At 35.9% G+C, this 27,673-nt stretch overlaps 2 protein-coding genes across 10 annotated transcripts in view; both read left to right on the top strand.

Moving 5' to 3' along the window:
• Positions 1 to 5,218, top strand: part of LOC116724180 (RIMS-binding protein 2-like) — a 71,500-nt gene extending 66,282 nt beyond the window's left edge. For all 9 annotated transcript variants that reach the window (XM_032569638.1, XM_032569639.1, XM_032569641.1 and 6 more), the window contains one exon: positions 760 to 5,218. In XM_032569638.1, coding sequence (XP_032425529.1) covers positions 760 to 993 — 234 coding nt within the window. In that variant the 3' untranslated portion in view covers positions 994 to 5,218. The remainder of the gene's footprint in view (positions 1 to 759) is intronic.
• Positions 5,219 to 14,347: 9,129 nt separating this feature from the next.
• Positions 14,348 to 27,673, top strand: part of LOC116723902 (transmembrane protein 132D) — a 34,487-nt gene continuing 21,161 nt past the window's right edge. Inside the window, exons 1-3 of the mRNA XM_032569124.1 lie at positions 14,348 to 14,671; positions 16,696 to 17,602; positions 23,597 to 23,743. Coding sequence (XP_032425015.1) covers positions 14,608 to 14,671; positions 16,696 to 17,602; positions 23,597 to 23,743 — 1,118 coding nt within the window. The 5' untranslated portion in view covers positions 14,348 to 14,607. The remainder of the gene's footprint in view (positions 14,672 to 16,695; positions 17,603 to 23,596; positions 23,744 to 27,673) is intronic.

The raw sequence follows: 27,673 nt of genomic DNA, 5'->3' as shown, positions 1-27,673 counted from the left end.
TTTTAAAAAATGGTGAAACGGAATATAAATTTCTTACACAGACTTATGTTTTCAAGTCTTCGGTTAATTGTGATGATTTTCTGTTTAAGTGAAAATATTAGATATGACCAATAAAAAAATGTAATTCAGAAATTTGGGCTTTAGGAAAATTATAATTAATACCTGCTAAAAGATTATTATTTTCAAAAGGTACTTTTAATCAGAGAATCAGGAACAAAGCTCATTAAAACACATATTCTAACTTATCAGTTAAAACTGGATTTACATACTTAACTAGAATTAAAAGTACTGTTCCTTAAATAAAACCTAATGCCTCCTTTGTGTGCATTTATTTAGAAAATTGTACTTTTCATAGTCATTTAACTAATTTGTGACTATTCTTTTACTTTTCTGCACATGAACAATAGCGGTGCGAAAGCGCTTTAGCAAATCAAACATTTTAAGCTCTGCACATTCTTGAGAAAATTAATTAAAATTTCAAGATGCTCTCTGTTACCAACCTATGATTACTCTTTTTGTTATGTTTCATTATTTTCACTTAGTGTTTTTATTTCAAGATCCTCTACAATGCTAGATTGTTAGAAATTTAATTATGATTGAAAACGTCCAATCCAATTTCAAAAAGCAGACAATCCCTTTGTGTTTTTTATCACAACTTTTCATAGCCTTTTAAGTACAAAGAAATAAAAATGAAAATAAAAAACATAAATAGTTGCTTCATTTGTAATATGCTGCCCCCCTGCCTCCAAACCTCCTCAGGTCACTGCAGAAAACACAGACACGACCAACAACATTACAACCCCTGTCCGGGCGCCGTCCCCAATCGTTCGCCCCCTCCTCCCAGGAACTATGAGACCGCTTAGCCCTCCAAGGGGTCACCATGTTCCGCTGGACCCCAGGGACCCTCAAGATCTGGCAAACAAGAAGAAGAAAGGAATACTTTCCAAAGGAAAGAAACTGCTAAAGAGACTCTCTCCTGTGAAACAACAATAATGACAATATTTAATAGCATAAAATCCTATACGTATATCTGTGGGGCTCTGTACATAGCATCCATACAATCAACTGTGATGTGACAGTACATTACAGAGTGGGCATGTGACTCACCTCCTTGACTGCGTGAGCCTAGCAAGTGATACAAATATGTTCAGTGCTGGATATAAAACACATGAATTTTGTACAGTGGAGTGCCAAAATCAAGAGTGAAGTGACTTTCAAAAACAAACGCATATTACTGTGATATTACTGTATTTCAAATTAAGGGATGCTTTATCTAAAATGAAAAACTAGGATTTTCATGACATGCATTTCTACTATTTTCTTCACTTTTAACCCTCTATGGTACCATTGTGCCCTCAAGTAGAAAAACCTTGAATGGTTCAATACTTTAAAAAAGAGGGGCATTGTCAAGGAATCAATAACAGTGCTTCAATTTGCCATTTCCCAATCATTTTGATCAGTTTTTAAAAGGAAAGAGTTTCACTATCTTGCCCCTCAAGATATCTACATTCCTTCATGGAAAAAAAAGGTTAACACTAACAGGCATAAAACCTTAGTTTTTAATAGTTTAAAGCAGTTTATTTGCTATAAAATTAACTTGCAAAAATAAATCTGGTGCCCTAAGGACACAATGTACCATCATAATCAATTGCATAATGTTACTTTAAGTTCCAAATTATTATAGGATCACTATGGCTGCATTCAAACTTAGTAGTAGTGTGTAGTTAGGTAATGTCAAAGTCAAAGTAACTTTTGTTTTATCTTGATTTGATTTGATGCTGTCAGACAAAATCCTTGCATCTCTCAAAATAGAACCTTTTAGAAATCTAAAAAAGAAAATGTCAGTTTTAAATGTCAGTTTTATACTGTTTGATCAAAGTCACAGTTTTTGATACCTTAATGGAAAGTTATTAGTGATACCACATACAGATGTGATCCATAGAGTTGATTTTCACAAGGAAACAAAAAGACAAAAATGGATGCAGGATTTTTTCTTGACAGTAGCAAAAGATGTCAGGTTAAGACAAAGTTCAGGCTACTTTTATGATTTGTCAGCCATATTCTACTATTACAGTGAACTTTGTCCATCTTTATTTAATGAGAATGTCCATGCATTTTGGTTCATTTGCCAAATGAATCCAGTTTTACTCTATACCTCTTGTAGGAAGAACAGAACATATTTATGGAACCCAGAACAGTCCCTGCTATGGTAGAGACTAATGGGGATGCTTACATAAACAAATAAACATTACAGGTAAACAAGTAGTGATAAAAATGTTCTGTGAGAAGGCATGCAAGGAAAAGAGAGACTGGTAAGGATGAGAGTAAGAAATATTATGAGGCTATGGTAGAGAAGGTGAAAGTACAGGGTGGTGTACTTATGGCACTGATTTGTAACCGTTTTCATTCAGTTTTTATATTGATTTATATATGAAATGCCATGTATTGTAAGCCATGGAATCCATGTATAATTTTAATTATGTTGTAATCATGAAGTAAATTATGTTAAATTAAATCCTAACTTATTTTCCCCCTGTGCAACCTTAAAGTCCAATGTTGGCTACATTCAAAATATTCTTAAATTATTTCAATTATTATTTAAAAACAATCAATGCTTATATATCTATATCTATATATATATATATATATATATATATATATATATATAATTAGAAGTATAATGTGTACCATAGAGGGTGAATCAAGCCAAACTTTACATTTATTCGTTTCACCAGGAAAGAACATCTGTTCCTTTAGAGGAAATCTTTATTACACTATACTGTTATTATGCGTTCTGTGGAGCAATGCTGACTACGAAATATAATCTTTTTTAGTGCAATATTTTAGAGATGTGGTAGCATATATTTGGAAAGGAGACACTTTTATTTGTGACAAGCTCGCATTCAGAAGTAAGCCTGTTCAAATGATGAAGGAAATTTGGAGAAATGACAGCAGATTGGCATCAGGGCATTAAACGCCGGGCGAGCGCAGCCGTCTCAGTGGCCTTTTTGAACACAACACAAGCACGACATTCCTTGTTTTATTACAAGACTGACTTACAAAAGGTTTTTGTTTCACGACTGATCACCTGTGCTTTGTCACTTCTAGGATAAATAAATCACAGGAGTTTTTTTGTGTTTTTTGTCTTTGCTGTCAACCTGTCATGAAACGCCTAGTTCAATAGAAAATTCTGTGTCTATCTTCTTATTGCACAAAGTGGATGTTTTCTCTGATTGGATAATGACATAGTTCGTGTGCCTGTGGACATGTGATACATTTTGTGTTTTGCACTTTTACTTTTACCTTTTTTTATTTCTATAGTAATATTCTGCTACTCTCTTTGAATGCACTGTTGTTGATATTGCGCAGATATACAGTGAGTGGGACACAGAAACCACATAAAAAATTATAAATTAACAAAAAAAAAAAGATTCAAGGCATGCATTGCCCTTTGATTTCGTCATCATGTCTGAAGAAATATTGACTCATTTACTCTGAGTTTTGTATAACTTAGTTGTTTTACTTGCACTTTACCTACTTTAAAGAGTATACTACACCAAATTACATGTAAGGAAGTTTATAAATGCGATTACTTAAGAATCTGGTACAAAATAACCAGAGATCAATTCCTGGGATCTCTGTTCACAAAAAATGCAGGCCAAAAACATTTGCAGGCGTACAATGACCTTGAAATTTATAGGCACCCCTGATAAAGATATGTAAAAAGCATAAAAACAAATAAATGTATTTCATTATTGTAGTTTCACGCAGAATACACTTTTTCACTGCTCTGACAGTAAGATTTTGAGATTTATTTTTTCCGCCTTACTGTGCATGTTGGAAATAGAAATGTATATTCTTGGTTGGAGTTTTTGTCAAAGTTACAGTTGTTTTCAACTTTTTAATTATCACTCTGATTGTAGATATGGCCAACTTCAGGTACGCTTCTGAAGCCATTCATTTAATTATTTAAAAAGAACAGTGCACATCTCCTGAATTGAGTATTTTCTTCTCTTCCCCACTTTGAAGAATTGCTAATAGAAAAAATTGAAAATATGACAGAGCTTTTGTAATGAATGTCATATTCATACTCCAGATATAAATATGAACTCTTGAAATATTCATTTGAAGCTAACTTTCTGATTAAGTGAAAAAATAGTGCACCAGCAATGAAAGATTTTTATTTTTTATTCACTATAAAACAAAAATTTAAAACTTTGGTGCCAAAACACTGGAAGGGACTGTATGAATTTATAATATTTGAGCCCAACATTTAATTTCCTTTGCTGATCACATTTTAAATTTCAAATCCAATAACATCTGATAATCTGACATTTATGTAAATTAGCATAGATTTGCAGCAACACTACATTAACAAATAATAAAATCCTGTTTTTTGTTACTTTTGATGGAAAGACAGCTTAATACAAACACAGATTAAACCATTGTCCTACCTCAGTTTTTGATTTTATTGATACATTATGCATTTATTTGTCAAAAATATAGTGTAAAGTTGTTTTTTTTTTAATAATATGGATTTTTCAAGAAACTGCATGCTATATAAACAATTTTCCATCATGAAGATGAAAAGTGGTTCTCAAAAACTGAACTCCTGGTAAAAAGGATTGAGTCACAGCTTTAATTGAAGAAAACTTTACCATCTCCCAATTGTCTTTATTTTGTATTTGTGGTTGTACTTGAAAGAGCTTATTATTTTCATCAGGGTTCTGCTTCTCATTCTTTCTCCACATTGTTACTGGAATGCATTGACTGCAGAAAGCATTTGACTGGTGGCAAATTTCCATTTTTCTGTTCTAATGTTTCTCTTTGTACAGTTTCAACTCTAATCTGTCAGAAATACCCAAATGAGACGGTCATAAAACCAAAATATTCACCTGTGAATGGGTGTAGTGTCTCCAAACGCTGTAGCTCTTTTGTACTTTGATCCATTTGTAGATAATTTCTAAATGTTTCTACTTGATTTTTTTTCAATAGCCTTTTATTTTTAAATTGCACTGAAAGTTCCTCTCTGTGTAAAAGACTTCAAGCATTCTCCATGGTGTCCTTTGAAATCACATGTATCAGTCCACCGTACGTGCTTGCTTTGTGAAAAAAAAGAGAAATCATTATAGATGGTATTTATGATAATTATGTGTGAGTGTACATGTGGGAAAATACATCTTTTATAACCAAATTAAATTTGATATTTTTCAAAAAACTCTTTGTTTATGTCATTTATATTCAAATATATGGCATTGGAATAATAGGCAACAGTCCTTCTGAGAAACAGTTATTCCCCAATTATTCATTCCCTTGCAAATTTATTTCAAAATTATTTTAATTAAATAATTCAATTTTAGTTCAGTTTACTTAAATGGCCCCAGTGCATTACATTTGGTTTATTATTCAAATAAGTTCAAAACGTTTTCTGTCTAAGGAAACCCAGTGACTTGCAGCATTCACTCCTCCTGAATAAGGATGTAGCGATAGACAGCACTGTGTTGTCACATTGTGTTGCTGACTTCACAGCAATCCTTCATACCAAATACAGTACTTATATTATGTTCAATTATGCCTCAATCTGAAGTTTGGCAGTCATCTGTGCTTCAAAGGAGCAACAAAGAGCAGAAAAGAGAAAAAAAAAAGAGACAGTATGACAATTGTTGCAAGTCATTTGAACTCTTCCCTTTATTCACCTCTCCTACTACAACTTCTCACAGCTGGCCTTAGAGAGCTACACAAAATAGCAACACAAACATTTGAGACCTCAAACAACCAGAGAAGCTGTGAGTCCTGAGAGGAAGAGAAACAAGAAGTTAGTTTACTGTTGTAGATGTGAAAAACCCACAATATAGCAAAGCATTATTTTACAAGCTAAATAAAAACTTCACCATCTATTTGGCAGCTTTGCCTCTCTGTCTTTAGGTCCACTTAAACCTCTCCACATCATGACACTATTCAGTAATCATATGTATGGTTTATTTTGACTGATGTTACATTAGCAAATGATGTTTTAAAACACCAAAGAATTGAATGGATGAAATTAATGCATGTCCAAACAGATTAGCAATTTGTTGGAAGGAATGATGGAATGACATGCCATGATGCACAAGTCTGGATGTTGTGAACAACTAACAGTTGTGAGAACTTTAATTTTGATCACAGAAATCTACCAAAGTATGTGAGAAAAACCAAGCTTCTTTTAATGAATCTTGTTTTTGACAGAGGTTGACACCAGATGGTCTTGCATTGACTGACTGCAGGACAGAGGTTGATATGGGCCAGGCGCTACTCATCCATGAATAGACAACGGGACATGAAGGGCAGAGTGGCGGTGAAACATGAAACTTGGCTGGAAAAGAGAACATCATAACCAAAAAACCCCCCCAAAACAAATGAGCAACAGCAATAAAGCTAATTCAGAAGTATTTTACTCAATCTGATTACGCATCTAAACTGAGGACCATATCGTTGATTTACCAAAATTTTTTTAAAGAAAACAGTAACGGAGAAATAGTTGAGTTTTGTGTTGATTTCCTGCATTGATGAGTTTCTCTGATCAGTGTTACAGTGATTAGAGCTATTTGAAACCGAAATAATTTTGACAGCTGACCCTGAAGATGAGGATTCTTACAAACACATTTTTGATGATTTGCTCTTCAGGGGAAGAAACAAAATGCTCCCTTTGATTAGCTGTTAATGAACACAGGCAGTCATACTCTTCAGCAGAGCAATTTATTCATCCTTTTCACTGATGAAGGAGTTGATAGGCTTATTTTTTAAATTAAACTAAAATAACTTTTTAAAGTTGTTTCAGTCTATTCCCTTTATGTTTGTTGCACAAATGAACATGTTTTTGTTGTCTTAAAAGTTTATTTCAGTGTATTGCAATACATGACATCTTAAATAAGTGTCTTAATTGTCTGATCACAGCTCTCTCTTCTGCACTACCTTGAACACAAACCACTGAAATAGCAGAAAAAAAGCTTAAGGTAGGACAACCTAAAACATTTCTAATATAGAAATATGGGCTTTAACCCTACGGTAGACTGTCCGCTGACAGCTTTAATGGGATTCAGCCCTACTAGCTCCAAAACCTACACAGGACAAAGAATGAATATAACTGTAATACTGGCAAATAGCCACGAGGGGGAGCCATTACGAGGATGTCTAAGGTATACTTCTACTGCACGTATAGAGTCGGAGTTCTATAAAGAAGGGAATGTGTCATGAATTAAACACGTCAGATGAACAAACTAGTATTTATATTAAAAAGACTGTAATTTTCTCTTAAAAATTAAAATGCAAAAATGTGCATTTCATACACTTAGATGTGGAAAATTAGCAGTAACTCAAAATTAAAAAAAAGACGCTTGAATAAGCAGCTTCCTTGGGAATCACTGAATTAATACGTAGTTTCTGTTTCTCAGAAGTAATTTACATGTATGTTTGTTGCATTGACTGTTGCAATGCAATAGGTTTTGCTGCTCATAAAGATTGGACAACATTCCACGAATTATCTTGCATGTCTTGGTTTTGTAGCAGAAACAGCTGGTTTAAAATTAAGGTGGTGGGCTGGCCACTTTATGACGATCATGTTGGTCTGGAATTAAAATAGTGTGTGCTTGTCTGTGTGTTTGAGGTCAGTAATATGTTGAGAACAAAATCCTTCCAAGAGAATTTCCTCTCTGGTATCTCCTAATCCATACCCCATGCATCTGATATATTGGCCCAACAATGGGACATTGTCAGGGCTTCTTTTCAATAACTCATAGAAACCGTCTAACTGCTTACATTGGCTCATTCCCTCTCATTTTGTCATTTTTTTAAATTATCCATTGAGGTTGTAGTTTTCTGTTTTACTCACCTCTTTCTGGTTTTTGTTTCTGTTTTCAAGCATACAAGAATATTTTGATGAACAACCTATGATTTTTTCCGTTTCTGTATCTCTGTTTCTTTGCAGCATTCACGGTTAAATAAAACCCAACAGTTTCACAGAATAAATCACCTCACCTCTCAGGACGTGAAAAAGTGCCACAGTCTCACTCTTGTTACTGATCATCCATCATTTTGAGTTGTAGTTTTAATGATAAATTGTTGCAACAAATATCAAAACATGACTCAGACCTTTCATTTTCCAATAAAAGGCAGAAAATCTGTACTTATCTTCCCGACCCTTATGTTGCTGTTTCTTCTCAAACCTCTGGAGGGCAGCAGTGGTTTTCTTGTCAGGTACTAAAAGAGGTCTAGCAGTGAGGTGAAATCACACATGTAGGGACAAACCTACAGATCTCTAAGTTATAGCAGCATGTATATAATTAGATGTCACAGACAGGAACACTGTCAGAAAAAAGACATTTCTAAAGGCCTGAACTTGAAAATAGTTATCCAGACCCTTCTTTCTTCCTTTTCACATTCTCCTCGTCACACTGTGCATGTTTGTTTTTGCTCAGTGTGAATGTTGATTCATGCAACCTCAATCACTTCAATACCCCAGACTGTCTCAGCAGGGTTATGCTGAAACAATCATCCTTTTCTCACGGAAGTAAACCAGAAGGGAAATGAAATTGGAAAAACATCGAATGATTTTTGTTTTGTTGCCTTTTTGCTCTCCATCCTTCACTTCCCTCACATTCTCCTTAGTTTTCCCCCCTTATTTTTTCCTTTCAATCTGTCACCTCCTCTTCCTTCTCTGTTCACCCTCACCCTTATTTTTTCCTCACTATCCAACAGATCTATATTGAGCTGTGAGTCTGAGGCGTCCCTGCGGGCCGATGGATGTTTAAAATTCTTCCTGGTTGTAACCTCTCTATCACTGGCTTTCTTCTTGCCTACCATGTCACCAGAGGGGGGCATAAGGAGACATCCATCTCCTGCTGGCCTTTCACAAAACCTCAAAGTGCCAGTTAAACACTCTTCGTCCATTTGACCCTCATGCTGTCAAAACCACAGCAGGGATCTTCCAGGTAAAATATTTTAATTTGACTTTGATATATGGACAGACCTTTTGAGACTGAGAGATTTCTTTTCAGGCATGTTGGCTTAAATTAATAGAAAACCTTTCTCATGGATGTACCATGTGCTTCGACATAGTATATTTTTGTGTATCTACTGTACACTTGGTTGAGAAACAAGTATGAAAGCAGAAAGAAAAAAAAAGGCAAAAAGAATAAAATTCAGACATATTCAAGACTACAATATGACCATCATTTGATTTGTCATACAAAAATAACTTTTCAGTTCCTTCCCACAAGGAACCTCCTGGAAGCTTCTGGCAGAGTCTAATGTTTTTAACTTTAGTTCTCTCAGGAAACACAAGTGTGGTGATATTTGTGCCTGCCATTCATCGTCCCGAGTCGACACTCATCTAGTCACCCTTTGTTTGGCCTCAGCCTGCTTCTGTAATTAAAAACAGGGAGACTGAGCAGAAATACACCACAGCTCCTGCCAATCACCCTTACCTGCTATTGTTCCAGTATCCACTTTATCATCTCTCCTCTGCAGCTGAGTTGAAAAAATCAACAAAAAAAAAACAAACACACCCCCAACCACCATACATATTCCCCTTCTGGGGCATTTAAACATTTTCTGTCCAATATCTCCAGAAAATGCACAGACTGCCTAAATCAGTCGATCAGTTTTTTGAGAAGAGGTTCTAGTGTGCAGAGACACACATTCAGTGATCTATTCTAGTGTTAAGAAAAGAAAGTCAAGAACAGGAGGGTCGAGTTTAGAGCTAAGCCAAGATGGACAAAATAGTTTTCACAATATATTTTTTGAAGGATTTTAATATCTATGGTGAAACAGTTTCAAATTGACAATCCAGTTTAAAGAGAGCAGATGTCTCAATCCAAGCTGACAGAAACAATTCAAACATTATTGATAACTAATAAGGTTTATTATTTTTAACACGATTGCCATAAGTATTATTGAACATTACTGCGTTCAGCTTAATGTAAAAAAAGGATCTTGTTCTTAATTAGGAATATATCAACATTAAAAACACTGTTTGTAAAACTTTTCAAGAGTACACATATGTTTCAGTACAAGAATCAAGTAATGGAAATCAAGTTTATACCACTGACTGCAATATCTTATTGAAAAAAGTCAGTACAGCCTTCAAATTAAGCTCTAACATGGAGTATCTTGGTTAGAAAAGCAACTTTAATGCTCTGACAAGCAACATCTTAAAACTTCATAATTTATTTAAAGTCTGACTTAACATATGCACCTATTTATCAATCAAGTTTATTTGTATAGCACATTTCAGCAACAAGGCCGTTCAAAATGCCTGACATCATGAAAAAAAGCAAAAATACAAAGTCATAAAAGACAGTAAACCAGATCTACATTCTCCAATAAAAACAAAACAATGTTTTAAAGCAGATCAGTTTGTAGAAGTGCTAGGATTGTAGCAACATGTGTTCTGACTGTTTTGAACAAACGGCAACATATTTAATTGCAGTTAGTCAATTGTGAGGAGAAAAAAATCATTGCAAAAATGAAAACATTAGTTTTTATTTTTAAATGATCAATATATATTTTTGGAGTGCTGGTTATTCCAGTCATTGTAGCTCCTTTCTGTTCAACTCAAGCGTTTCTCTGGAGTTATTTGAAAGCAACATGCTGGTTATGAGATTTCATACAGACAGAGAGCTGCAGGTGTCGCTTTTCCTTTTTTATTGTTAAGGAGAAAACACTGTGATTGCTAAGGAAACTCCAGATGAGTTGGATCAACAGAGTAATCCAAAAAGGTAATAACACAGTTTCACATGTCGTACACACATTAGTTGGCAGCCAATTTAAAAATCACAAAATTAGCTGCATTACATTGTCTGCACATCTACAGTTGCAGACTGTACACCAACAACAGGTGTCAGAAATTATTATTCTTTAAGAGACTCAAATACAAAACATTTAAAGATGCTTTGGTCAGGATCCTTATTTGACACATTAGATCAGATCAAAAATATTCCCAATAAGTAACCCATTGCTATCTGAATTTTTCCACACACCACTTCAGTGAGGGCATTTTATAATAGTTAATGAAGGAATGAGCTAGGGAAATGTGACTTAATCATAATCAACTGCTAGCTAGCAACAAAGTGCTTCCTTGGTTTCTGTGGAAAATACATATGCCATTATGGCCTTTATATAAACATGATACTAATGCCCCATGTTTATATGCTTGCAGCTAAAACAACATGTCTTCTAAGTTTCCTTTGATTCCATAAGCCCTTCTATATATATATATATATATATATATATATATTTTTTTTTTTTTTTTTCTGTCTTTCTTTTAAGGCGCTGGACAAGACTTTGTTTTTCCATCGCCTCCATCACTGATGCATTTCACAGCAGGTAGCAGGAGGCAAACTAACTTTTCAATCCAGTACCCTGAGGGAAGGCTGCTGGAGGGATCGAGGACACATTTTTTTCTCCCTTAGAGGTATCCCACAGGGGTCAAAACACTGATGTTCAGCCGTGATCCGAAAAGAGCATTCATTCATCATCATTGGAGGAGTGTGAACTGAGGAAGTTGGGCCACAGGTCTCGCCTTGGTGATTCATCTTTGGCTGAGACAGCTTGGAGTGGAAGGTGTTTGCAGACTTCGGCTGAAGTGTGTTAAAAGACTGGCCTTTCTCTGGTTTGCTATGGTGTTAAGTCTTATTATAAAGGTATGGCGACAGCTTTATGTTCAAAGACTAGACTCCAGCACTCCCCTGAGATCAGAGAATACTGAGGCAGTTTGCAATGATTTCCACTCAGAGAGCTTCTTAAATTCTTATGACTGCTATAGACCCGGGTACTTGTTCTGTAATTAATCAGTTCGCATGATACCCACCATTTGCATGCATCACCATGAGCAGGATGAAATGGAGCCCATCTTTCCTTGATGGATTGATGGAAATTAATTTATCGCCATCTAGCTGATGGGCAGTAATAAGAGGTATTAAGAAATTATTAAGATGGAATATTGCTGTAGTTCACAATCCATCACTGAGCTGGATTACTGTCAGTAAAGGTTAATACATTTACTAATCACATGATGACTTCAGTGGACAGAAAAGATACAAAGACCACAAATGACTCATGTGGATGTCAACCTTCAGGTAAAACATTCATGAGGTCAAATTTTCAGTGAACAGTAACACATGAGTGTAGCAATTGTTTGCTAGTTTAGTGTTTACCTTTATATTTGCTTTAGTTTCCTTTAAGAAAGCACATCTACCCCAATTTGAGTTTTACTGAGCTTCTTTTCTGTACATCTGCACTTCAGAGCCAGTGTGTTAGTGTATTCTTTCTTTCCTCTCACCCTAAGCCGACCACACTACTTGGCTGCTCATGCTATAGTTGGATGTGCAAAAGTTTTCTTTCTTAAGTGGAATTGCTCCTCTCCACCTTCTCCATGTGCTTGCTCAAGACGAGTCATTACTGCAAAGTACATGAGTGCATACAATCGCAGTTAAGGGTTGTATGCATTTATTAGACAAAACAGTAGGAATGTGTTTGTTGGATTTTCTATGCTGGTTTTCCAACTGCACCTTGTGCTACAATGAATTTTCCTCAGGCTTTCATCAAAGTGTGCAGGTAAGATGAATCTGTTCTATAGTTCTTATCTACTTTGCTTTTTGAAATAGTCTAGTAATAAACTTGTGGTTGGCACCCTGCTTTTCATTTTGTATTAGGTGTCGTTAGCTCTGATATGGATAAGATCAAGTTTGTACCCTACCTTAAAGAAAGTGTTTTTTTCCCTGCCACATAAGTTATTTATTAGTATGAAATACAGTATGCAAACTAAATGTACAGGGAGTTTATTCACTTATATGTAATAGTTTATTATTTCAATCTATCAAATGAAAGTTTTCCTGGCATTAAGTAATGCGCTCTCAAACCTTTTCCAGTAATATGCTGCTATTTAAAACCATAACTTGGCAGAGCCACTATGAATAAATTTCTGCAAATTTACAATGTGAATTTCTGTCGTATATTTCCCAAATCTCTAACTGGGTTTTGGCTTCCACCAGTAGTCATTCAGGTAATTTATTAATCAGTTCTAACTGCTCCATGAGTCACAGCTTTCTATTTAATTTCATAAATATTTACAGGATTCGGGGTCTCAACTTGTGTTATTCCAAATAAAATGACCTCCAAAACCTTCTCAGCCACCTGGCAACAGCTTTACATTCACTCCTGCAGCCAAACAGAGCACTTCTGACCACCGTTCTATCATGTCTAATAACACCGGCAGCAGGTTGCATGTCTGGGACAACAACTGAGATCTGGAGATATTCCCAGACTCAGTTGTCAGTGGCCTCTGCCACCATCAGTTTTAATTGTAACTTCAAGCCAAAAATCATGGACAAACTACTCAAATTAAAACTCAATGGCTTCAAAATGCAGTCCATGTATTGCCTTGGCATTGCAAGTGCCATTTGTGCAGTAAAATCCTGTCTTGACTGTGAATTTCTCAAAATTTTACAAGCATTTAGAGATCACCTAATGTCTTCCTTAAGTCACATATTTATTCTAATTAGCCTCTCCAGTCAAGTGAGAAAGTGTTTACTCACCTTGTATATGTGTATCCTTAATGACTACACCTTGGCACTCTCGCCACCTTGTAATGATACAGGCACAGGGTGCATGAGGTGTAATTGGCACATAATGCAAGTAGTTTGTTCAGACAACAGGTGCTTATTGGGGGGATAGTGGAGAGTGGAAAGGCTAGAAAAAGTCATACCAGGCTTATTAAGCAAGACACTTCTTAGAGTGATACAAAGCTCAGATCAATGTGTAGAACAAGAGTGACTGGTTTCCACTCTATCATACCGAGACTGCCCATAGAATCAACTGTGTGGACACATAAGATGACAGACAGATGGATAGACAAAATCATGAAATATATACAGAATATATTTCAGTCATCATGAATATATTTTCATGATGACTTTCAAAATGACTCTCCAGTTTTCCACATTCACCCCCTCTAGGACTGTGTGGATGGACAATCTGGAGCCTTTACCAGTCACTTTAGGGCAAGTTTGTGAACGGAAATTTGGTAAGAGAGAGAGAGTGAAAAACTTTGCTGCTGTAATTTTAGACATATTCAAATAATAAAACAAAAATAGAGATTTTGGGTTAATGTTTATTTGTTAAATCCACTGCCATTGAGGAAACCACTCATCCTTCGACCTTGTGCGCGTTTCATTTGTTCCTCCCCCCTCACCCCTCCAACACTCCCTCTCATATACCGGCAGATTATACCCACGTGGGTGTGCTTAATCTGACTGACTGTTTACTGATTTTCTATCATGGAAAGTCGTATCTGATGCTGCCCTGTGGTATCAGTCATCAGCCTCACTCCCAAAGGAAGAGCAAGAAACGGGACGCAGCATTTAAAACTGATCCGCTTGTGTCTGGGAGAAGATTTAGGTGGATGTGAAAGTGTAACAATTTTTATTTCTCCTTGTTTCATCCTTTGCAATCAGAGCGAGTGACTGAACTGGACACCAGATGATGTTATGACTTCCATCCTGCACTTTCTTTTAAGCGTGTGCACACTGGAGCTCAGAGCAGAGAGTAACAAGAACTTGCCATTTTTTTAAAATGATGTTCAACTTTTCCCTCAGGTCACTTTTTCCACTTGTGGGAATTCTTACAGCTATTAAAGGTGAGACCTTTATGAGATAAAACAAAGCATTATTTTGTGTCTACTTGTTTTAACAGATGTACTTATGTTGAAGACAACCTGAGATGAAAACGTTTACTTAATGTAAAAATGGGTTGAAAGTGAAGGTTTAGTGAAAAGTTTAATGCTATTGTACATGCAAAGCACTGTTATTGAAAGTGTTTGTCTCCTAAATGAGAACACTCAAACACAATGAAACATGCATTACATAGATTTTAGACTTTTTTTTGATAACCACTCAAAGCATTTTTGCTGAAAATCCCAGATCTGTGTCCTTATTTTATTGATTTATGCAGCTGTCAGGTTATGAATTCCTACTTTGCGTGGGTTTGTGGTTACAACCCATGGCCTCATCCCATTTTGTTATCCCTCTGTCTAAATGAAAGTGACAGCAGGCTCTCCAGTGTGCATCAGGAGGCTTCATCTGTGGGATTAAAGAGGCCTGGAGCTGAGGTTGCACAGCTGTTTCTCTGCTTGTTTAAAGATAACCTGCATGAATAGCTGTGAGGAAGCAGCAAGCTGGCGATCGCCATGTTCTAATGCTGATATATCTTGTGAAAAGACTAATATTTGATTATTGCTATGCATGAGATGTGTGTATAATGTGTTCCCAGTGTGTGTTTAAGTAATAAGGAGCCCTTTGTGCATTAAACTCACTAACTTTTAATGTAAATCACTCCTTGCATTCCAACTAAAGCTCAGTAAGTTATCAGATCAATAAATGGTGCATCTATTGATTAGTAGTACTGTTTGTTTTCACTATCATCATCTAGAGTTACAAATCAAAAGCTAAAACGAATGCTTTAAACTGTATTCATCTTTGCTTGCTTCATTCTGTCAGTCTGGACTTTAACTACTGTGTAAGGATGTAATAAAGCATGAGTTATATATTGAAACAGCTGGGTTTACAAGCCTGTAAACTCAGACACAACTCTCATGCTTTTTGGGGTGGAATAATGAGGGACCAGGCGACATTTTTATTAAACTAGACAGCACAAACATCTGGCGACAAAGAGTAGTTCTCAAAAGTTTAATACAGCATTTGTTAAACTTTTTCTTTAAACACATTTCCTTTTTGATGTCCCAGTTGGTTTTATTAATGCAAGTTAATAACAACACAAAAAAGGAAAAATTTGTTAAATTCATCTTCTAAAAAGCCAAATCAATTTATGGATTAAAAAGTTAATATTGCAGTTAGTTGTTTTTAGAAACAGTAATAGTGAACAATTCTGGGAGAGGACTGATAAAAGCCCACAATTTGGAAATCAAAACCTATTGCAAAGTAAATCTATGCACTGATAAATAGATTTGGTTTAATTTGATCTATCAGCAAATAGATATGTTTTATCATTCAGTCTGATCTGTAAATACACTTGGTAATAATATTTTTTCACTATTTAATTTGTCTGGAGAACACTGTATTTACTTTCAAACACACCGTAAAAGCCAGAAAACGTACAATGTGTAAAATCTCTTGGGGAAAGAGATTTTGTTCATTTGTTTTTATTGTTGTAAAGTTTCTGGAATTTTCTTGCCAATCTCTTTTTTCAGCTATTGTAGAGAAGGATACTACATTAGAAAACTGTTTACCAATCTTTGCCACTGTTGTTTGCTCTTGTTTTTTGATTTTTGTTTTTCATTTGAGAAACCATTGCTTTACGTATTTCAAACATATTTCAGTTACTTTCAAACTCAAACCCTTTTGAGGCTTGCCTCCCCACACACAATTATTGGATAATCAATTACTAGCTAAAAATCTTTCGTTGTGAAATAATTTTAAGAAATTCTCCGTCCATGAGCCATCAGTGCTCAGTGATGAGCCAGAAAGTATGATTCCGGCCATGATACTTTCTCAACACATTTTATAACTGAAATTATTTGAAAAAAACTTTTGTCACAGACTAAACTTGCGACTGAAATCCATTAACACCTTCACAAAATAATAGTGTAAACTGTGATTTTTCCAATCCTTTTCTAATTAATCCATGTAAATTCTTCCATTTCAGCTGCAGGAAGTCAGAAAGCTGAAGATGCTCGAGTACTCCCCAATCCTTCACCTATTTACCCGTCCATCAAATTTCAAATCTTCAATGCAGACCATGTGTTTCTCGGACAAGGTACAGGGACCCCAAGCAACTCAAGTCTCAAAGTTCAGGCTCAGACTTTTTTCATAAGCAGTCTGGGTGCTGGGTTCCTCCAGCCAGCTATCAAGGCTTCTTTTGGCCCCCTAGCTGTAGATGCCACCATTCCTCCTGATCTGCTCCTTAGCGGACGAAAAATCCTTGCAGTTCTTTTGGTCCGTCAGGTTCGATCCTCCTACCCATTTGTCAAGATTCTTTTCCACATGCCCACAGAAAGCAATATCACTTTCAGGCAAGAAATGATGGGCTCTTATGGAGATAAGGAGGCTAAGGCCAAGGATGACGCTCACTGTGTCACAGCCTATGCCTTCTGGGAGACGAAGGAAGTCAGAGGAGCTTGTCTGGTTTCTCCAGGTGGATTCTGTGTGGCTCAGCTTAAGCCAGAACCATTTTGGTTCAGCTCAGGAAGCAGATCTGGAAGCTCGAGTCGGGAAGCAGAAAAAACTGAAGCAATGAAAGGTCTTCGGGGGAATCTTGTGGAGATCTACTTCCAGAGCAGAAGGGACCAGACTGGCCAGTGTGCTCCACAAGACAGCCTGCAACGAGTGGGAGTGGGAAGAGGGAGAGACTCTGGGGGAACCGGAACGCCTCTGCGAAGGATCGGAAGTGTCTCTCTTATCAAAACTCAATCAGGCAACCCTACTTTCCTTAGGCTCAGGCTGGGAGGTGCTGTGATGATCCAAACGTCTTCCAAACCCTTAAAGAATGAGGATGTGGGAACTTTTTACATCTTCCTAGCTAGTACATCTACACTGGAAAATTTTACTTTGAGGTGAGAGACTGTCTGTGGTGTTCCTTTGTTGAGATGCTTTTTATGAATCATACTGATATTTGCCCAACTGGAGAGCTATTACGTTTAACATGGAATATGGGTCTGCAACTCCAGACCAGTTCTGCTCCAACACACCTTAATCAAAAGGCTGAGTTATTTGCTTGGCAAGCCAGTGAGTTTTGCAAAGGCCTTGTCATAAATCATTCATTTCAGTCAGGTGTGTAGGAGCAGGTATGCATCCAAAAATTGCAGGACAATGGCACTCGATAATTAGAGCTGCATACCCTCGGCATAAATGGACTGAACTTATATGCAGCTTTTTTCAATAATTTTGACCACTCAAATCATTTTATACTAAAGTTACATTCACCAATTTGAACTCACACATACACACACATTTATACACTGATACACAGACAGGCAACTTGGGGTTAAGTGCCTTGCTCAGGGGCACATACTGGCAAATCAAACCTAGAACCTTCCGATTTACGCACAGAGCCACAGTTGCTCTGTGAGTGTCTGACAATTAGAGGTTGTGGTAAAGAATTGGACTTTCCAAGTTCTAACATCAAAGTTAGAACTTTACACATGACTTTGGGCTGTAAAATATCAGAAAAAAACACATCAATAATACTGTTCAGTGTCTCGATATTTTCATTTGTGGTTAAGAAGCATTTCTTGATGATTGCCTGCCCCTTCTCTACTCACTCATCCTCTGAATTGTAGCTTGTTTTTAACTGGTTTTCATATTCCAATTTTATGGGCAAGGTGGAATGGAGGGTGGTTGACAGTACCTTGGAGAAGCTGACATTATATGGGGTTGAAATTTAACATGACTATTTGTCCCTTTGGACAAATTTGGACCTTAGTGTGTTTATCCACAGTGCTAGTGGGTAGGATAAGCCCTCATAGTACATAAGGTGCTAAATGTGAGTTTGGGACAGATAAACAGAACCTTTCTCTGTGCTATTTATAGTAAAGATCAAAGTTATATTTTACTTTTTTATTAAATGAATGCCAGTATTGATTGTGCTGGTAATTTTGAAAAAGTCTCCATAGATGATCCATTTGTTTACTGTCTTAATCAAAGTTAAACAAATTTGTTAGATATATTTTCTTACTACTTGCACAATTTTAAATATTGCTGTGGTCATTTTGGATCAAAATATCAACACAAGTGCCCTTGATTAAAGTAAAGCTCTAAGGTCAAGTCGCAGACTCTTGAAGAAAAGCCTTTATGTAGTGCTTAACAAGCAAATTTGATGTGCAGACTGCAACATTCTGTCATTGATAGTAGATAATTAAATGGGACATATATTTACTTTTCATTTGAAGGTACATAAATTACATAGTCACAGTTAAGAGCTTTGATGAGGCCAAATAAACAATGATCTGGCCTTTTAAAGGCTATTCACAAGTGGTTAGAATTAAGTATCATTGATGAAAATCATAATAATCACTGTTCTGTAAATCCAGCCATACTGAGACAAGAGCTTAGAGGGAATTACATGGAAATTTATTGTTTATGAAATACATGAAATAGAAGAAACCAAGCAAGTGTAAGGGGGATGTATAGTACATTCGAGCATATTCATGAGGGATAAGCTCCATGCATTTAAACGATTACTTAAGGCACTTAAATACTTATGAAGCCCACCATCAAGGCCATGCGGTAATATGCATGAATGCCAGAGTGACTTGTGTTGTCTGCCAGTTACTGGCTGCATAAATTGTCTGACATATCCTTGCTTCTGCACCGTCACACTTAGTGGGGGAGTTATGAAGATCACTCTTCCATAAACAGCGAAATAATTGGCAAATGATTCACTGGTTTTCATATCTCAACATCCCACGAACATTTCAACAAGGTTTTGTGGTTATTTGACTTCATAAATAATGCATCTGTTTAATGGAGCAGCAAAACAAATAACTAATCTTCCTAACTCCTCTGGGTAGAATTGAGCTTCATATAAAAGCACTGAGGAAAAACACACAGTTCAAGTCTGTTCCCAAACTTTTTCTGAGCTTTTTTTCTAAGTTGTAAATCACCAGGCAGGTTGGGCTACCATCCTGTTCATCAAAATGCAAAAGATAAATAAAATGGTCTATCCAGTTTCATAAACATTTGAAGGGCAAATAAATTCTAAAAAAACCTCAATAATTTTAAATTCATTCCATTAATCAGCTTAAAATGACACCTGCAATAATAGATATTAAAATATATGCAGGTATGGAGAGTATGCTGCTGGTTGTTTGCATATTTGACAGTTAGGCTTTAATGAGTTTTTTTTAGGTTGACAAATCTTTCAAAACTATAGAAAGAAATATAAAAATGAGGAGGAGTTATTGTTCCATCTTCTCCACTGCAGCATGATGGAACAGTGTGAATATATCTTTGTATATCTTTGGTGTCTATCTAAGTTTTAACTGCTCTGCTTTGTTGGTACTTCTTTTCAAATAAGCAACTTGTCTTAGTATTTGTAGAAGCAAGAAGTTTGAAGATATGACTCACTGAATTGGCTTTTCCCACAAGTATACAACATTTTCCAGCATAATAAATCAGACCCAAAGCTATTTGGAATGTTAAGAGGATAGCAATGGTTGTTTTGAAACCTAAATGTCCAACAACAGTTGGTTCTACAGAATTTATTGCAATCATAAATTAAGTGTAAATCCTTAAGGTAAACATCACCTTATGCCATAATCACAGGTGGACACAAATGATATCAAAGGATATCATTTAAATTCTATAAAAAAAAAAAGCTTTATTTTTGCGTTACTGATGTGGTCAGAAATGTTAACACTTTCAGGATTTTCTTTTCCTATTTCTCTTCTCAAAGTTTTCTTTTTTGTCATCACACCGCCAAATTCATCTTGCTCTGCTCACTGTAAACTCATTAGAGAATAATTGTCTTTGTAAAACATTGTAATCACTGAGCAACACGTATTTGATTGAAATAAAATTAATCATGAAATCACAAACTTCAAAAAATAATATTTTTGAGCTACTTTCCATGCTGAACAATGTGTCTTGTTGATTTTTATAGTTTTTTTCTCTCCTTCAACACAAGACATTTTTCTTTTTTTCAATTTTTTTTTTTTTTTTTACAAATTACAGTGCTTTAATTTGTGTTCTCATTTTGTCCACATTTTACAACTCTCCAACTTTTAAAGAGAAGTTGCAATGCCTTTACAGCGAGCTTTGTGTTTTCCGTCTCTACTCTGCTTAATTGTTTTCTATGAAAACATTTTCCAGTCTAATCCTACAGTTTAGTGATATCATGCATCAGTCCTGGTACAGCACAGTATTCTCCCGCAGAATCCAGGCACACAGAAAAAAATGTTAAGATCTCTGGGCCATAATCCAGAATTCACATGCATATAAGCTTTTCTACAGCTCATCTTGAATATTCTGCTCATATGGGAAACAGATACATTCATCACACAAATGCAGACTGAGTGACGTAAATGCAGCTCTGTTTACCTTTTTGAAAATAACTGAATGAGATTCTCTTACTGAGGAGTCAACATTTGCTGTTGCATTGGCTATTTGCAAGGTTGGCAGGCTCTTCACCTGAAATTCCCCAAATTTGTTTTGTCGACTGAAATGCTGAAAATCCTCCAGTTAGGTCAGTAATTTCAGTCCTCGTTTCTGGCGCCCTGCCACATGCAGCATGCATTGGGACAAGACGAGCCTGCTGAGCTCTGCAACTAAGTCCGAGTGAAGGTTAGCTCTGAGGAGCTTGGCAGTGATTGATTCCTCCTACGAGAAATCCCTGCCTTACTTCACTCTTTGGGCCAAGATTGAGTCCACTCCAGCAGGGTTAGGCCAGATAAGCTGTGGCCCTGATTGAAAAGGAATGAAGAGGTTAACCCTTTAGAGTAAAGATGATCTGGGCTGCTTGCCAGGATTAACTGTGTACATTCATGAGTTAGATACACACACCACAATAAAACTGGACAAAACGTACATTTCCTGGTGATCGGCAACACGTGTAGCCCACAGTTTGAACAGCTAGACGACTTCAAACAAAAAAACATAAATTTTTTCGAAGTAGAGTAAGGAGTTTAATACTCTAGATTCTTTCTACTTCTCTCCTTTTTGGACATAATGAATGACAGTGACAAAGAATAACAACCCAAACTAAGTTTCCCTGCAGAGAAGCTTATGTCAGAGTATTGGACAAGAAGCTCCAAAAGGTTCCCTGTATTGATTTACTTTGTCACCCCTTTCAGTATGACTCTGCAGAAATGGTTTGGCTTTACTGGGAAGGGTGGTCATCAGGTGACTCTGTCACTGCCCTGTAAAAAACTGACAGGAAATCAAAGATACAAAAAGAAAAAAAACACACTAAAAGAAATATAAGAATATTTAACCAAGAAGCCTTTTCCTGAGATTTGTTATTTCATAAAGTGTAGTATATTGAACTAAATTGTGATTTTTTTTTAGCTTATATTAGTAGCTACAGTTAATGTCAAATGTGAAGCTTCTTTTTCTGACTTCATTTAGTTTTTGCAAGGTATCTTAATATTATCTCAGTGGCACTGGCTATTATTTTATTTCATTTCTTTTGTTTTCTGTAACCAGTTTTGTTTTCCTATTTTTGTAATTCCATTGTCCTGCTGCTTGTCATAGTCTAGAGATACTTCTGTTTCTATGAGTATTATTACAGTACCTCCTTCTTTCTCTGTCCTGCATTTGGGTCCTTCACTTACAGTCACCAAACTGTTATTCTTATGAAGAATGTTGCAGACGCAGCATTTTGTCAAATTAAGTGACAGAGTTCAGCTGATGTGGGTTGAAAACTCTATGCTGCATTTTTTTTCAGTGTGAAATTTTTGTCATGAAGAGACTGGCCTCTGTTACAAACCTATGTTGCTCCCACTCAGTAGTTAGACAGCTTTAAGTGAGGAACATTTGTATTACTTGTATCACTTTTTAGGCGTTTGACTCAAATAATTGCTTTCTGATCCTGTCCAGTGACAGTAAGACTCCCCTTGATGCAGGAGATTAAGTGAGGAACAAAAAAAGCCCTGGTTGGATTTGTACGACTGTCTGGTCCAATTACATCGTCTCTAATTAGCTATCTATCTCCCCCATCAGAGATGTGTCTGAATAAGAGATCTGATTAACTGATTCCCAGTTTTCCCCAGGGCTGATGGGAATTAAATACCCCTGCTGGTTCTCAGTGGGCAAGCAGCTTGTGACACATTTGACTGTTTGTGACCTACCTTGTTAGACACAAACAGCCAAACTGAATAGAACTGCAGTCAAAACATGGCTACAATTGAAGTACAACAAAAAATATTGTTCAAAGTTAATACATACAGTACCAATTCTACTTTAAACAAATGCACAGACATCAGATTCAAAACTGATAAAACTTTTCAGATGTTCTTCTCTTTGAGTTTTTACCCTCAAGGGTTGCCACAGTGAATCAACTGTCACTGTATCTGTGAGTCCTCTAACACCAACTAACATCATGTCCACTTTCACCATGCTCATAATTCTCCTTTTTTAATTTCCTCTCAACTTTTCACACCCATAAAATCACTGTGACTCCTCTGAACATGTCCAAACTATCTCAATCTGGCCTCTCTGACTTTATCTCCTAGACATCTAACATGAGTTGTCCCTCTGATGTTCTCATTATGATCACATCCATCCCAAAGAGTCAATGATTCGATGCAATCTGCTGGGTTTCCTCAAATAGAACTTTTAAAACTAATTTGAGTAACAAATTGAACTTTGAGCGCTGTTTGATAACTAGGATCATTTGGAATGTATGTATGACAGGATTTAAATGACTATTTTTGGGTGAAGTGCTTTGAGACGAAATGCATTGAATTGAACTTTTATTAGTTTGCAGTCAGGGCCAGTCAAGCCAAAAGTTAGCTGATTCTACTCGGTTGATTTCTCAGTGGACCTGAGATGTATTGAGCCACAATATTATCATGGCTTAATAGAATGTATTTTAATACTTTTTCACACAGAGCTGCTGTAAAATCAGGCTTGTCCTTCAGTGCTGCTCGACCTAGTGACCCATTACTGTGGGATATCATTGTGGAGCCTGGGAGAGGAGCAACTCCCAACGCTGTTACTGTCGTCTGCCGCAGGAAGGCTTCCATCACCTCAAAACGGTCAGTCCAAAGCTTATAAAATGTGCAATTTTGTGCAGTGTGTTAAATGTGTGTAAGTTCTCAACAACCCATTTTAAAAGGCTGCTCTTTCTAAGCAACAAAAATAGTCTGTTTTTCTACTTCTAATTAGGGTTCTGTTTGGCCTTGTTTTAATAAGATACCCATTTTCTCTACAACCATTTCAAAGGAAAAGCAAGAGATACCTGTGAAAGAAAAATCTTGTTCAATTTTACATTTGGTTTGCCAATGACTGTACCTTGAAAACTTGTTGTTTCCATAGATATTCTAGCAAAACAACATTTACCTTGTTCAGTTATTCCCATGCTATTGACAGCAAAAGGGACGTAATGTCGTATATGCAAGATATTTCTTTCTCCACTATGGTACAGGTTGAAGACAATAAAACAACTCAAACATTAATTTTGTTCTAGAAATCCATCTTAAAGTTATCCAGGTTCTAAAATGCAAACAATTTGGTATATTGAATAGCTATAGTGTTGGAACTATTAGCTCTGTTGTGCTATCGGATTCTATTTGGTAACCATACTCTGGTATGATAATGCATGCCAGATTTATTGAGGTTTTAATTGGGACAATTTGGGTAAATTAAGGCTGGAAACACCCCATTTATTATCCTTTTTTGTTAATATTAAACACTGTATAATGATCTCAATTTGGACAATATTCAAACTTGTTACTGGGCCTTTGGCCAGTTTATTTCTTTTTGACTTTTTAGTCATCTTAAAGCCAAACAATCCTGGCACTCTTACAAATGAGTTCTAAGAAATATTTTCAAGGCATGCAATTGCTGTGTAACCTGATCCAACAGGGTGTGAGTTTCATAAAGAAAAAAAATGGCACAATTATCCTCAACTTTTTAGTGAAGGAAGAAAAGAAATCCATCTATCTATTTTAAATTCTAGCTTTATTCTGGTTGCTGTTAGAAGTGTCAGGTAGCGTTTAGTCTTTGTAACCTTTAGAACGACATGGGTCAATTCCTGAGCGAAACACTAAACTTTTGGTCAATTTAGTGCCACCACTTGACCTAACATGAGCAAACGTGCTTTACTTTGGTTAGAGGATCTAAAATCATTGCTGCTTCAAGCTTCATGTTTACCTAAAGCCTTTGACCCAAAAGTCACAGCTTAGTTTAAAATAACTGTCCCTCAGCAACCCACCAATATTTAAAGTTCATGACTGAAGATTTTATTTGATGTACTTTTCTTCCATTTGCTCCTTTGAAGTCATAATTATTGACATAGTCTGGCTAAGCATCATCAAGCCTTTTAAACTAAAGGTGATTTGTATTAATTGCTACTATAAGCCCTACTTCTAACTCTGCTGAATTCAGGAACATCTGGGGGGCTCAGGGCTAAATATCAAATCATCTACCTTGTGTCTGCATCTGGGCTACAGGGGATAATAAAATAATCCTGTCAGTGTCACTAATTGATGGTTATTTATTGGAGCGTGTAACAACATAACAACCAATGTCAGCAATGCATCTCTCGTGCGTAACAGCATGGCTTCCGATCCACCGATCCAATCTAGGAATGACCTTTTAATCCTCTATGCATTGACGTTATTCATCTGGTTGAAAATGTATTTTTGCTTTGTATAATTTTTTTGTGTTCATACAAGAACACAATAGAACATACTCTATGTTCTATTGAACATAGAGTATCATTTTTAAAAAAAAACAAAAAAAAATAAAGGTTATTGGATAATAAAAGATGAAAAGGGGATTTAAATCTGTGGAGGGAGGTAAAACATGGATTTACCTGAGATTTTAGAAACAAATAAAACCAAGCTGAATTGCAGCTCAAAGTTGAGTCAAAATAAAAGCAAAATTAATAAATGACATGGAGTGCTATTGTACTCTCTTTATTGAATATTTATTTTCTTCATCTTTCCTACTTCATCATTAAAGCCTAATGCTGATGGTGTATATCCACCACGCTTCACTCACACAGGCGCTCACAACTACCCTCCATCCACCCGACCCACATTTCTGCAGTCATCCATAATCACGGCTACGTTATCCCGGCTTAAGTACTTGCATGTTTTAGAAACACAGATTAGGACGCGAAGATATTCTAAGTTCTGTCCTTTGCTTCAACCAAAACTCACACAAATAAAAAACAGACAAGTAAGCACATAAATGGACACAAATACTTACAATCCATGAGCTTCGAGCTGATGATAGATGGATTACCAATAAATAAGAGCATTAAATGTCCCATGTTCTGTCTTTAGTTTTAGGTTTAGACTTGTCTTATGTCATCTTGCATAATTTCTATTAAATGTAACAGAAAAGGAAAACTAAAAGAGCCAAACTTGTTTTTAACATTTAAGACTTTTTACTGTGCTTGCAACAGCTACCAACTGCAGACATGGTTAAAAATGTTAAAACATGGATTATTTACTTCAATACTTTCATACTTACTTTACCATTATTTACATTAAGTAAGAAAATAATTTAAACCAAACATTGTGCTTTTCACAGTTGCCAGCTATTTTTATTTATTTATGACCTGTACAAAATTCATTTCTTGATGCTCCTGCATTTCCAAAAAATCTGACCTTTAATTTAGATTTAGTTATTTATGGAAGTATCTCAATTTTAGAAATAATTAGATTTTGATAAGAATGCTTTTTAACCAATTCAGTAGTGCCTCACTTAATAGCAGCTTTGATTTTAATACTCAGTAAAATTCCCTTTTTCTAGACACAAAGCTCTTTGCTCAGGCCATTTGTGGCATTTATAATAGTTTTTGAGTGCAGTTCAAGAATGGTACAATTGTACCCCGAGGGCATGGGCTGATGCAGATGGACACTTTTTCAAATGTTTTAAGGCCAGACTTTCCCTGACCAATTAAAGTCATCTTAAAATAGAAAATGTTGGATTTATCACAAGGTATTTGTCTTTTATCAACCAAGCCTTGGCTTTCATTTTTAATTTAATATTATTTTGGACCATAAACATATCGTCACCTCGACTCTGAATCAGAATTATGCATGCCAATTTATTATACTTGTCTCAAACTGGTTATTCAGTCAGGTTTCGAACAAAAAATTGCACTTTTGGCCCATTTTATGTTAACATTTTATTGTAAATGTTGTTAATGTTCACACTTTCTTGAAATATAATAGCTGATTTTTTTTTTAACTTATAGCTACACTGTTAGACCTTTTATTGTAATTTTACAGTAACTTACTGGCAACACTGTTGCCAGCAAGTTACTGTAATTACCATTCTACAGTACCTTTACTGGCAACAGTGTTGCCAGTAAGTTACTGTAATTACCATTCTACAGTACTCTTACTGGCAACACTGTTGCCAGTAAGTTACTGTAATTACCATTCTACAGTACTCTTACTGGCAACACTGTTGCCAGTAAGTTACTGTAATTACCATTCTACAGTACTCTTACTGGCAACACTGTTGCCAGTAAGGCAACAGTACCCTTACTGGCAACACTGTTGCCAGTAAGTTACTGTAATTACCATTCTACAGTACCTTTACTGTTATGATATTTCACAGTTAATTTTTACTGTGAGTGTGCTTTACAGTTATAACTGCATTACTGTAAATGTAGTTTCTAGTATAATACAGTAATTGTATTTTATAGTAAAGCTGGTCTACTGTAAACTTGTTTCACAACATAATGTCAGAGTTTTACTGTAAATTAAAGTTTACATTTCTTTAAGATAAGAATATTTTACCATAAACCGAAAAATTTCATAAAAGAAATTTTAGTCCAAGTACTGTGAATAACAGGTATTTATTTTCAGCAGATTTGTAGAAATAAAATCCATTTACATATTCGCAATGTCATAAAAAACAATGTCACAATACAATATAATGTGCTATAAAACAACAAAACCATAGAACACATTTCCTACATCAGAAGAACTTTTATTCCATTC

The sequence above is a fragment of the Xiphophorus hellerii genome, chromosome 8 (assembly GCF_003331165.1).
Source record: "Xiphophorus hellerii strain 12219 chromosome 8, Xiphophorus_hellerii-4.1, whole genome shotgun sequence".
NCBI classification, from domain to species: domain Eukaryota; kingdom Metazoa; phylum Chordata; class Actinopteri; order Cyprinodontiformes; family Poeciliidae; genus Xiphophorus; species Xiphophorus hellerii.
This window is presented reverse-complemented; position numbering and strand designations above follow the sequence as displayed.